Source organism: Squalius cephalus, assembly GCF_949319135.1.
Source record: "Squalius cephalus genome assembly, chromosome: 23".
NCBI classification, from domain to species: Eukaryota; Metazoa; Chordata; class Actinopteri; order Cypriniformes; family Leuciscidae; genus Squalius; species Squalius cephalus.
In genome coordinates, this window is record NC_137144.1 from 19,864,482 (window position 1) to 19,877,663 (window position 13,182).

The 13,182-nt window shown below is 37.8% G+C and overlaps 3 protein-coding genes across 3 annotated transcripts in view; 1 reads left to right on the forward strand and 2 right to left on the reverse strand.

Annotated features, from left to right (window-relative positions):
• LOC307151355 (olfactomedin-4-like) lies at positions 1–6,337 on the reverse strand. Its single transcript, XM_079859334.1, has 6 exons — positions 6,277–6,337; positions 2,705–2,793; positions 2,405–2,527; positions 2,043–2,261; positions 1,295–1,448; positions 1–1,218 (listed from the first exon to the last, which is right to left on the reverse strand). Exons 2-6 carry the CDS (start codon positions 2,759–2,761, stop codon positions 389–391), a joined length of 1,383 nt encoding a protein of 460 aa, XP_079715460.1. The 5' UTR covers positions 2,762–2,793; positions 6,277–6,337; the 3' UTR covers positions 1–388.
• Positions 6,104–8,138, forward strand: LOC307151353 (olfactomedin-like). The gene is made up of 5 exons (XM_079859331.1): positions 6,104–6,160; positions 6,282–6,440; positions 6,557–6,769; positions 6,931–7,063; positions 7,216–8,138. Exons 1-5 carry the CDS (start codon positions 6,128–6,130, stop codon positions 8,025–8,027), a joined length of 1,350 nt encoding a protein of 449 aa, XP_079715457.1. The 5' UTR covers positions 6,104–6,127; the 3' UTR covers positions 8,028–8,138.
• Positions 8,139–8,269: 131 nt separating this feature from the next.
• LOC307151354 (uncharacterized protein) overlaps positions 8,270–13,182 on the reverse strand; it is a 43,032-nt gene continuing 38,119 nt past the window's right edge. Inside the window, exons 12-13 of the mRNA XM_079859332.1 lie at positions 9,089–9,151; positions 8,270–8,453 (exon numbers count right to left, since the gene is read on the reverse strand). Of these exons, the coding sequence (XP_079715458.1) occupies positions 8,338–8,453; positions 9,089–9,151 (179 nt within the window). The 3' untranslated portion in view covers positions 8,270–8,337. The remainder of the gene's footprint in view (positions 8,454–9,088; positions 9,152–13,182) is intronic.

A 13,182-nucleotide genomic window follows, 5' to 3' on the forward strand; every position in this document is an offset into this window, starting at 1 on the left:
AAAAACAATCTTTGTTGCATTAAGTTACTATTATCACTGTAAAGCTGCTTTAAACAATCTGTATTGTCAAAAGCTCTATTTAAATTACATATTTGGCAGTGATTTTGCTGTTGCGAAAGGGATGTTGTTGATGTCTGTTGTATTTTGTAAGGTACTTTTGTATTTTTGATGTTTGTCTGTATTTGTCATTTGGTGTTGGTGATGACTGAAGGGTGTCACAGACACAAAAAATATTTCCGAAAGGACAACAAACTTAACTTATCTTAACTTAAATAAAGGTGACTTGACTTGCCTTTGTTTCCTTTGCTGCCTTGTTTGTCTCCATTGTTACCCATGTTTGTTTCTATAGCAATTGATTACAAGTTCATTGTTCAAGTTCACTGTAGACTTACTCAAAGATGAGCTCGTAAGTTAGAATGTAGGCATCACTGTAGACATACAGCAGATGATCTCTGGGGTCATAGTTTAGAAACTGAATATTAGTCTGCATTTTCTTAATGTGAATTCTCAAATCGTATCGCTCTTCTTTTGTCTTGGTGTCATAAGAGTAAAAGATCTCTTCAGTTTCTTTATCTAGGTAACGAGTAACATAAAGCACACCGCACACCATGAAGGTGTTTGTGACAGTCTTTTTGTGAAGAGAAGTGGACCATGTTTGGTTCAAAACAGGAGGGTTACTAGTCTCAACTTTACTGATCATCACATTTCCAAAGTTGCTTGTGGTTGCGTATATAACATAGACGCCTGATTCATCTGTGGCAAAATCCATATCTGTATAGGCGTATGTTGCGTCGAGGTGTGCGAAAGGATACTTGTTGTTGTAACCTGTATCTTTAGGTAAATCAACAGTACTGACAGAACGAGTCGTCATGTTGAACTGACAGAGGGAGTATGTGTTGTAACAGTTATAGTAGAACGCATTGTCGTACATGACCATGTTTGGCCCCTGAATTGTGTTTGTTGTGGGGTTGGAGCTTGATATATAGGTATCTGTTGGTCCTATACCGAATATAATAGAACTCATACTACTGCACTGGCGGATAAAGTTGCCATAAAGGTTACTACTTGACAGAACCACCAGCCAGTACTTGTTCTCGTCGCCTGGAGCCGGCTTTGCATCTCGACCCCAAGCACCGAAAGTGTAGGATGTTCCATACACAGTGAGGGAATATGTTCTGGGTCCTGAAACATTGACCATGCGGCCCAGACCACAGCGACCTAAAAATAAAGCAAAAATGAAAGTCTAATACTTTAACACAGGGGTGTAGCTGTGGCTACGTAAGTTTATACATGCCTGGGGAAAGTGTAGGAGCTGGTGTTGTACTATTGAGCACATCTTTGCACCGCTCCAGGTCCCTCTTAACACGCTGGTTCTCTCGCTCTTTCACCATCACCTGTGCGTGGTCAAACTTCTCCAGCTCCACCGTCGTTTCCGCCATATCCTGAAGCTGTAAGAATGAAGGTTTAAATAAGAATAAGCAAAATGCACATAATTCACGAAATGTCCCAGTGAAATAGTATTGAGGAATTGTGGACCTGAAAAGTGAAAAAAAAAAAAGAAAAGAAAAAAAAGAAAAATGCAAATAATAAATAAATTACTTAAAAATCTATTAAAGATTTATTTGATTAATTAATATTCATATTTTTTCTATTGGTCTGACATAAATTTGTACATAATGCAAAACACTGCAGAAAAGAATAAAAAATAAAAACAAATAAATAAAATTTATGAAATATTTAAAATGAATTTAAATACACTGTATTTAAATGCTTGATTTAAATTAAATGTTTACATTTATTTTAAATAAACATATACATTTAATTATTTTAAACATTTCATTTAATGTTATACATTTAGAAAATGATCATGTTCTGCGACACCTAATATGACTACGAAACAATATGTTTGATATTTTGATCTTTTTTGTACACGTACTGAAAATTATCAACTTTGATTAGGAATTAATTTGACACTTAGAAATAAACACATTGCATAAAATTGTAAAAGAGATGTAAAAGAGCTGTGGTGTAGATAAATTCACCTCTGCTGCAGTCTCTCCACTGAGCAGCTGGTAATTGTTGGTGGTCCTGTTGAGTTTATCCAGAAGGTCTTGAATCTCCGCTAACTCTAATTCAATAATGCGTAGAAACACGGCCGCATACAGATTTCCATTGTCTTCTTTTTCCAGCATGGACACATTGTCCAGAAGCTGCCAGATACGACGTTGTAGACCCAACACAAGCCTGTCAATCTCTGTCATCTGCACACATTTGAAGAGAACACAATTTTGTTTAATAACGGATTGTATAGAATTATATGGCAAAGTGTAAAAAATTTTTTTAACTTACATGACTGATTTGCAAATCATAAAAATCACAATACTATGTATTGATATTTTTATACCTTTTCTGAAGTGATGTTCCCTGTGCATTTTGAAGCCATGAACTCAACGTTCTTGAGTTTATTCTCAGGAAAAACAGGATCAGAATTTTGCAGCTCACACACACAGTCCTTCCCTCTCGTTGACTGTGGAGACGGAATAACAGGGTTATTACTGTACATAACAAAATTAATTCCAACATACAAGCAAAATTACACCTTAAAAAATAATATATAACCAAATTTGCTAAACACTTTTTTGAAAATAGTGTCAGAAACAATGCATAAAATAATAATGTTAATAAAAGGACAGTTCAATTTTACCTGTGATAAAATTAGAGGAATGACGACCATCAAAATGAACATGTTTGACTGACTCATGTTTGAGTTGGGAATGATTGGGATCCTGTAGCCTTGAGAATAAAAAGACAGAAGCAGAGATTTAAAGCCACAAACCCAGGATTGGTCAGTAAGTCAACAGTGCTGACATGAGAAAAATTATGAAATAAGGAAGTTCATCACCTGATCCTGCAAATACTTTGAGATTGTAAATGGGTTTGCTTAACTATATATATATATATATATATATATATTTCAAAACTCAGTTTGAATATTATATATACTGCTATTAATATATATATATATATATACAGGTGCTGGTCATATAATTAGAATATCATCAAAAAGTTGATTTATTTCAGTAATTCCATTAAAAAAGTGAAACTTGTATATTATATAGATTCATTACATGCAAAGTGAGATATCTCAAGCCTTTATTTGTTATAATTTTGATGATTATAGCTTACAGCTTGTGAAAACCACAAAATCAAAATCTCAGAAAATTAGAATATTACATGAAATCACACAGTAATTACACAGTAATCCCATGGTCATTGAACCAGGTTTTGGTTATTTTGGCAGTGTGGGCAGGTGCAATTCCTGCTGGAAAATGAAGGAAGCATCTCCATAAAGCTTGTCTGCTGAAGGAAGCATGAAGTGCTCTGGAAATGTCCTGGTAGACGGCTGCGTTGAGTGGACAGCACAGTGGACCAACACCAGCCGATGACTTGGCTCCCCAAACCAACACAGACTGTGGAAACTTCACACTGGACTTCAAGCATCTTGGATTGTGTGCCTCTCCATTCTTCCTCCAGACTCTGGGACCTTGGTTTCCAAATGAGATGCAAAATTTGCTCTCATCAGAAAAGAGGACTTTGGTCCACTGTGCTTTATTAAATCCAGAGTCAACGCAGCCGTCTACCAGGACATTTTCAGAGCACGTCATGCTTCCTTCATTTTCCAGCAGGATTTGCACCTGCCCACACTGCCAAAAGAACCAAAACCTGGTTCAATGACCATGGTATTACTCTGTAATTACTGTGTGATTTCATGTAATATTCTAATTTTCTGAGATTTTGATTTTGTGGTTTTCACAAGCTGTAAGCCATAATCATCAAAATTATAACAAATAAAGGCTTGAGATATCTCACTTTGCATGTAATGAGTCTATATAATATACAAGTTTCACTTTTTTAACGGAATTACTTAAATAAATCAACTTTTTGATGATATTCTAATTATATGACCAGCACCTGTATATATATATATATATATATATATATATATATATATATATATATATATATATATATACATATACACACAGTGGGGAGAACAAGTATTTGATACACTGCCGATTTTGCAGGTTTTCCTACTTACAAAGCATGTAGAGGTCTGTAATTTTTATCATAGGTACACTTCAACTGTGAGAGACGGAATCTAAAACAAAAATCCAGAAAATCACATTATCTGTGTAAGGACATAAGGGATAAAATTGTAGACCTGCACAAGGCTGGGATGGGCTACAGGGCAATAGGCAAGCAGCTTGGTGAGAAGGCAACAACTGTTGGCGCAATTATTAGAAAATGGAAGAAGTTCAAGATGACGGTCAATCTCCCTCGGTCTGGGGCACCATGCAAGATCTCACCTCGTGGGGCATCAATGATCATGAGGAAGATGAGGGATCAGCCCAGAACTACACGGCAGGACCTGGTCAATGACCTGAAGAGAGCTGGGACCACAGTCTCAAAGAAAACCATTAGTAAAACACTACACCGTCATGGATTAAAATCCTGCAGAGCACGCAAGGTCCCCCTGCTTAAGCCAGCGCATGTCCAGGCCCGTCTGAAGTTTGCCAATGACCATCTGGATGATCCAGAGGAGGAATGCGAGAAGGTCATGTGGTCTGATGAGACAAAAATAGAGCTTTTTGGTCTAAAATCCACTCGCCGTGCTTGGAGGAAGAAGAAGGATGAGTACAACCCCAAGAACACCATCCCAACCGTGAAGCATGGAGGTGGAAACATCATTCTTTGGGGATGCTTTTCTGCAAAGGGGACAGGACGACTGCACCGTATTGAGGGGAGGATGGATGGGGCCATGTATCGCGAGATCTTGGCCAACAATCTCCTTCCCTCAGTAAGAGCATTGAAGATGGGTCGTGGCTGGGTTTTCCAGCATGACAACGACCCGAAACACACAGCCAGAGCAACTAAGGAGTGGCTGCGTAAGAAGTATCTCAAGGTCCTGTAGAGACCTAGCCAGTCTCTTTTTTTTGTTAAATTGTTTGATTTAGAAATTTAAGAATTAAGTATTGTAACGGGGTATGTTGTTATGGGAAGAAGGAGGCGGGAACCGGCGGACATTCAAAGATTTTAATAATAAAAATAAAACAAATACAAAATGAAAGTAAAAGCCAGCAGCCCCTCACGGACGACTGCTGGCGACACAAACAGAAACAAAACATGAACTAAAAATCAGGCCTGTCCTCTCTCGCTCTTCACTGTCGTCGCTCCTCCTTTATGCCTCCGCTCCTCCGTGAGAGATGCGAGACCGGTGCGTCTCACAGGTGTGGCTCATCATAATCACGACACCGGCCTCGCGCCGTCCTCCCACGGCCCTCGACCTCGTCCTGCTCGCCACAAGTATATACACAAAATTAATCATAATATGAACAATACTGACTGTAAGCAGAATACCAGATTTTGCTGGCATGAGAATAAAAAGTTTTTCTTGAAATCTTCATAATTTAAAATACATGTATTTACATATATTGTACTGACATAAGAAAAAAGTTTATAATAAAAACTAAGAGATTGTGTTTCCATAATTTTTGTCATTTAAATTTCATGCAGTACTGAAACCAGTTTTCAGCCTTCATCATATAATAAAACTGCAGAGCTTTGCATAAAATATTTTGGGGGGGAACTTGTGGTAGAATTTCCCCACATTTCTCAGCTAATTTTAAATTTCTTCCTGAATTTCTTAAATCAGCCATATGTGCAATTTTCACATCCCCTTCAACAGACCACCAAAAATGCAAATTGGCATAACTAAAATTGAACTTGTGGTAGAATTTCCCCACATTTCTCAGCTAATTTTAAATTTCTTCCTGAATTTCTTAAATTAGCCATATGTGCAATTTTCACATCCCCTTCAACAGACCACCAAAACTGCAAATTGGCATAACTAAAATTGAACTTGTGGCAGAATTTCCCCACATTTCTCAACTAAATTTCTTCCTGAATTTCTTAAATGAGCCTTATGTGCAATTTTCACATCCCCTTCAACAGACCCCCAAAACTGCAAATTGGCATAACTAAAATTGCATCATAGTGTTTAATTGCATCATAGTGTTTTAGTGGTGGTTTAAAGCAAATCTTTAGTCTTTCAGCCCATTCAGTCGACATGTTCATCTACCTGCTGCTCCTCGCAGTCATCGTAAGTTTTATCTTTGTGTCTTGAATTAGCTCACAGGTTTCTACAATTCTTACATCTCTGAAAATAAGAAAATATGAGAGAACTTGTGTATGTATGACATCTGATTGTATTTGTACATAAGGCGACTGTCGAGGCTCAGAGAGTTCCAGGTCAACAGAAGACCGATTCATGTTTGTGTAAAATAAACAGCTCTATCTGGACTTTTCCCGCTGTACGGTTTGTGGAAGTCTCAAAACAGGTCCAGAACTGTGAGGAGAACCTGAATGAATTTGAGGAAAAGGTAAGGTATCAGTTAAGCTTCTTTATAACTAAATGGATATTTAGACGTTTTTCATTAAAATTGAGAAGTATCTTGAACTTAGGCAATATCAATTAACTATCTGAGGTGACTTCCAGTTGAGTAACACAGATGCTGAAATGCCGTTAATGAGAGCCACTCTTCAGAACATCACAGCCCGTCTGAAAGCATTTAATTACCTTCACACAAGCGGACTGTACAACGCTCTTCCCCTGCGACAGCTAATCCAAGAACTCGAGGAAATCCATCAATCTGTTAATGAATCACACTTGCAGAACCCCAACAAGGAGACACATAACTTGTTAAATGAGGTAGACATTGCAACACATGAACATACATATTTCTAAACTCTTTTCTCTTGTGATCAGTGTTTCAAATCAATCTCAAGTTAAAGGTGATGACAGAACTATTTAAACAATACATAATAGTATATGAGACAACAGTTTAATGATACCATCTGTGTTGTTCTCAGTTAAATAAGGCAAAAAATGATATCCGGAGGATGTACAAAGATGATTTCTTCAACCTGGAGACCATGAAGAAGAGGTTACGTGACCTCAACAACCGAGCACAGACTTGCAAGACCATACCCAACAATTTCAGAAGTAAGTACATTGCTATTGTGAGTTTTTTTTCTGAAGGAATAGGATACAGAAACATAATTGCTTTCAAATGGCATTTTCTAAATTACTAAGGTCCAAAAAGGTTCTAACAAATTAAGAAAAAGCTTAAACTGTGTTACTACAATTACTTCCAGGCACTTGTCATCAGCGCATCATGACCAGAATAAGTTCTCCAAGTGTCACCAAGCTCAACTCCATCAGCAAATCTTATGTTTCTGGTGCTTGGGGCCGTGATGCCTTACTAACCAATCAGGAACGTTATTGGGAACACTGTCTGGTGAGTGGAGACAAGCATGGGCACACAATCAGGTTGTACAACTCGCATGAAGACTTCATGGCCAATAGGAACTACAAAGATGAACAGATAGCACCATCCTACAGTGACAAAAATGCTGTTCAGGGCTCTGGCACTATACTGTACGACAATACTGTATATTACCAATGCTATGGCACCGCTGAGATCTGTAGCTTTAACATTACATCACAAGCAACCAACCGTATGAAACTGGATGGTGCCGGAATCGACAACAAGTTCCCTTTCTGCTACTACAGCTGCCGTGACTGGACAGACATCGACCTGGAGGCTGACCAAGACGCCGTGTGGGTGATATACGCCACCGAGGAGAACCACGGCAACATTGTTGTGAGTCGCTTAGACCCGCTGGAGCTCAATATCACCCACACCTGGAAGACACATCTCTTTAAGAGGTCCGTCACCAGCACGTTTATGGTGTGCGGGGTCCTGTACGCTACACGCTATGTTAGTACTTACCAAGAAGAGGTGTTTTATGCCTTTGATACAACCACTGGCAAAGAGATAAACACTCTTTCTTTGGCTTTTGAGAAGGTTTCTGCTGGAATAGCCAATCTGAACTACAATCCTGTTGATGGGAAACTCTACTTGTACAATGATGCCTATCTTTTAGCATATGATACCTTCTTCTGAAGGCATTTCAAATGCAATTACCCAATAAAAAGTGTGTTGTGTTTTAAATTCAAAACTGTCTTTTTGTTTTTTTTCCCCCCAAAGACTGGCAACCAAGAGAGCAACTCTTAAAACATGACATTCAAAAACGATAGTTACAATGAGGTACTAAACTTATAATGAATACAATGCAACTTATATCACCATCAGACATGCCTAAAAATCTGATGAAATCAATGCATAATTAATAAACATGAACATATTTTAAGTTTGTAATAATAGTAGGCTATACATTTTCCTTCATATATTTTTAATGTAGAAAGTAGCAGTTTCATTGAAATCCTCCAGCTCCCTCTGGTGTTTGTATGAAAGGTTCTTCAGACTGTGCTCTTTCTTGCTCTTGTGTTCCTGGTTTTGAATCCTCCTGTTCAGTCTGTTTATGATCATCTGGAAATTAGACAATCCAGTATGTCATTCCTTACAACTCAACTTTAGCTAAGAGATGAAAAGCATTTACAAAGCATTTTATTGGATGAGCCAAGTTCGAATCTGTTGTAAAATAGCTAATGGCTGACACTTCATGTCATGCTTAAAATGTCTTATTTCTTAACTAAATTACTACTTGGTTTGACTGAAGCGAATTCACACTCGTTGAGGACTCATTATCATGCCTCTCTTTGCTTCCTTTTTATAGACACCATCGATTTTATGGGTTTTTCTTCACCCCTCACTGTTGAACCAGAAGAGCTTTATGACTCATTATAACTCAGCATACTCTTCTATGAGTCACAGACTAAAAGACAAACGGCTCTTATAATTGGATGTGCGAGCAAATGTCAGTCTGAAGTTGTTATTGGTCAGGTGCTTCAAAAGGATATCATGGTTGCTTAGTCAATATGACAGGCAGGGATCTTGTGGCTAACCATTATATCAGCACATGAGCATTTAAGAGCAACTGTTCAAATCGGCTGAAATTTGAGGGTATCATAGTTCATATGTGTTGTTTGCAGCTAGGTAACTGTGAATGACCACTGTTAGATGATGAAAAAAAAAAAAAAAAAAAAAAAAAAAAACCCACACACCTGAGTCATTGCTGTCCAACTGTTTTTGTGCACTCTTCAGTCCGTACATCAAGAACCTGTTTTCTAAAGAAAATGTACACAAGAAAAAAAAAATTATTACTTCATTATTTTGAACCATGTATCTTAGACGATAAAGACATGGCAGGTGAATGAAGCAATAAATGGGTAGGCCTAGTATCTAAGAAAAATATTGTTCCAGAAATACCTGAGAAGTTACTTTTTTATCTTGATGATGTTTTCTTCTTCTTCTTTATATCAGTTTAATCTTTTAATTTTTATCATCCAATATTTTGTAATTTATCAGTATTGGCTGATATTGGATTTTCGATTGTGCATCCTCTTTTTCAAATTCAGATTACATTTGCACCTAACACTCAAAATTAATTTAGAATATAAATGTCCCTACACTGTAAAATACTATATGATCAATAAATCATGACAACTTATGTTTTTACATTACCTTATCAAAATAAGCCGTTTTTCAAGTTATACAACATTCAACTAATCTTTTTTAAGTCAGTTTAATCTAATTTAAGTTTAAATGACTTGTAGAGCTAAGCTTTAAGGCAGCAACTTGTTTTTACAGTCTAAACTATTCTTGACACCCTCATATTAAATTGGGAGATACAGTTTTTCTCGATTGCTTAAACACATTTCTTGAAACTATGCCTCGTATTCTCAAAACTATAAACACAAATCCATAACGTCTCACCCAATTCCCCAAACATCCTATTTTCAGGTCAAAATGAAGCTCTACACTCAAAACCATTCACTCTCGCTGAAAAACCAAACTTTGCCCTCAGACAGGACACACAAGCCATCAAAATCACACACACTACAACATAATCTAAGACACTGGTGCAATAAATTCAAAACAACATTTCCAAAACTGGTAAGTTATGTTGCTTGTGGTTCCCCCCTCACAAACCTTTTCACATGATGAACACAAAAGACACAACCAGTGGATACATTGGCACATTTTTATTCATACACAGAAAACACACACACACAAAAATATTTTTTTTTCCTGTTTTACTCTTTTTTTTTTTTACTCTCTCCTCAAAATTTTTTTTTTTTATATTTACTTACAGTAAGATGTGTGTGACCAACATATGACAGTAAAAGAGCACACACAAACCATATTTAGGGCCCGAGCACCGATGGTGAGAGGACCCTATTGTTTTTGCTCCGTTTATTATTATTAGGGCCCGAGCACCGATGGTGAGAGGACCCTATTGTTTTTGCTCCGTTTATTATTAGGGCCCGAGCACCGATGGTGAGAGGACCCTATTGTTTTTGCTCCGTTTATTATTAGGGCCCGAGCACCGATGGTGAGAGGACCCTATTGTTTTTGCTCCGTTTATTATTATTCTTCTTCTCCAAAGTGAATCGCTTTTTAGAGGGCCTAAACATGCTCGAAAACTCATGAAACTTTGCACACGCTTCAGAAGTGGTGAAAATTTACGTGTGATATGGTTTTCAGAATTGGGGGGGGCAAATTCGGTAAATTATTGCCCCCACATTTTGCCCCGGCTCCTGGTTTCACGTACAGGTATGAAATTTGGTACATACATGTAATGACCCAATACCTACAGAAAAGTCTCTTGGAGCATAGCCCTAAACACAACAGGAAGTGAGCTATTTTGAACTTCCTCCTGGATTTTGGGCATTTTTCGTAATTTCCTGATGTTGTACTTTAACGAACTCCTCCTACAGATTTGATCTGATACTCTTCAAATTTGGTGAGTGTAATCTTAAGGCCTTTGTGACGTTAAATTGCGAAGATCTAGAGTTTTCGTCGAAGGGTGTGCCCTCGGCGGCCTGACAAACATCTATCTATAAATTACAGGAACGTCTGTCTGTCTGTCTGTCTGTGTGTGTGTGTGTCTGTTCCTCGCATATCTCTCGAACCGTTAGTCCGATTGATTTCAAACTCGACAGGTGTCTCGCCACGGGCACGAGTAAGTGCAGTGCCAAGTTTGACATTGTTTGGATGAGAAATGCAAAAGATATCGTTAAATATATCATTTTTAGAAGGTTGTGGTTTAAAAATAAACATTCTGACATTAGAGAGTTGTATCGGTCAAAGAAGCCCCAAGAAGGCTGTGGTTTAAAAATAAACATTCTGACATAAACACTCAGTCAGCTACACTGTTTACTTCTGAATATTATAGTTTGGTTCCCGAACGTGATAAATCCATCTATCTATAAATTACAGAAACGTCCGTCTGTCTGTCTGTGTGTTATTCGCATATCTCTCGAATGTGAGATAACCACTAAATGTGTGAAAACCACTATTTTCTGTTTCAAACTTTCACATAGAATCTTTAGGTTATAACAACATTGAAAATCAAAATCTGGATTTGAATTTTTTAAGATTTATTATAAAAACGGATTATTTTTTCCCAAAAATGCAATAAATTCATGACTTTTTTTTTTTTTTTCAAAATGCTATTAATCCATTGAATCAATATAAAGTTATTTTTGATCATATTGCCATCGCAAGAAATATCTCCTGAACTTTTTTGACGGCGATCAGCTCACAAAAACTGATTTTGCACGGGCACTTTGCACTGCTCCCTGAATCGAGGTGCTTATTCATTTGTGGATGTAAACTGAATCTGTATGTCAGCTATGCTGTTAGTGTTTACTTCTGAATATTATATTTCATTCTGGTGCGCTTAACGTTGTCGCTACTGTGTAATAATAGCCTATGCTATTCACCAACTAAACATATCCTATTCAATGCGTTCACAGTCTCTTTCACGGGCATCATTTGTAGTTGCCTATTCACAAACTGTTTGCTCAAGCATAGCGTTTTCTCGGAGTTCACTGTGTGCTTTTTACCATGCACAAATAAAAATGTCACTGAACTTTTGCTGTGTAATTGTAACAATGAGCACACACCAAACCAACAATTACTAAAAACACACACAAAAACTGATTTTGCACGGGCATTTTTTGCACTAGTTCACCCAATTTCGGCCTTTTGGTGATATATGCATGATCAGATAAGTTCAATATTAATGTTGCTTGCAGTTCTGATGTTGCTAGGCAACCACAGACAGCCTGCAGTAACTCAGGCATACAATTTTCAATCTGCCACAAACTTCACATGTTTGATAAGACTCCTGTCCTGAACACATGCCAATGCTCATTATGATTATAGCAATAGCACCACCTGCTGGTAGCAGGAAGTGTGGCAAATACAAAACGTGCTCGAAAAATCATGAAACTTTGCACACGCTTCAGAAGTGGTGACAATTTACGTGTGATGTGGTTTTAAAAATTGGGTGGGGCAAAATGGCTTACTTATTGCCCCTACATTTTGCCCCGGCTCGACGTTTCACGTACAGGTATGAAATTTGGTACACACATGTAAAGACCCAATACCTACAAAAAAGTCTCTTGGAGCATAGCCCTAAACACAACAGGAAGTCAGTTATTTTGAACTTCCTGTCAGATTTTGGGCAGTTTTTGCCATTTCCTGATGTTGTACTTTAACAAACTCCTCCTACAGTTTTGATCTGATCCTCTTCAAATTTGGTGAGTGTAATCTTAAGGCCTTTCCTAAAGGTGCCGGGTGGCGGTGGCAGGGGTGCGAGGGCCCTTTTCATCGCTGCTTGCAGCTTTAATTATTCTTCTTCTCCAAAGTGAATCGCTTTTTAGAGGGCCTAAACATGCTCGAAAACTCATGAAACTTTGCACACGCTTCAGAAGTGGTGAAAATTTACGTGTGATATGGTTTTCAGAATTGGGGGGGGCAAATTCGGTAAATTATTGCCCCCACATTTTGCCCCGGCTCCTGGTTTCACGTACAGGTATGAAATTTGGTACATACATGTAATGACCCAATACCTACAGAAAAGTCTCTTGGAGCATAGCCCTAAACACAACAGGAAGTGAGCTATTTTGAACTTCCTCCTGGATTTTGGGCATTTTTCGTAATTTCCTGATGTTGTACTTTAACGAACTCCTCCTACAGATTTGATCTGATACTCTTCAAATTTGGTGAGTGTAATCTTAAGGCCTTTGTGACGTTAAATTGCGAAGATCTAGAGTTTTCGTCGAAGGGTGTGCCCTCGGCGGCCTGA

Coding starts and splice junctions, on each gene's coding strand:
- LOC307151355 (XM_079859334.1), bottom strand. CDS start 2,761: ATGAGTCAGTCAAACATGTTCATTTTGATGGTCGTCATTCCTCTAATT. Junction 2,262..2,404: donor GGAACATCACTTCAGAAAAG/GTATAAAAATAT, acceptor AAATGTGTGCAG/ATGACAGAGATTGACAGGCT. Junction 1,219..1,294: donor AGCTCCTACACTTTCCCCAG/GCATGTATAAAC, acceptor CTTTATTTTTAG/GTCGCTGTGGTCTGGGCCGC.
- LOC307151353 (XM_079859331.1), top strand. CDS start 6,128: ATGTTCATCTACCTGCTGCTCCTCGCAGTCATC. Junction 6,441..6,556: donor TGAATGAATTTGAGGAAAAG/GTAAGGTATCAG, acceptor GGTGACTTCCAG/TTGAGTAACACAGATGCTGA. Junction 6,770..6,930: donor CACATAACTTGTTAAATGAG/GTAGACATTGCA, acceptor TGTTGTTCTCAG/TTAAATAAGGCAAAAAATGA.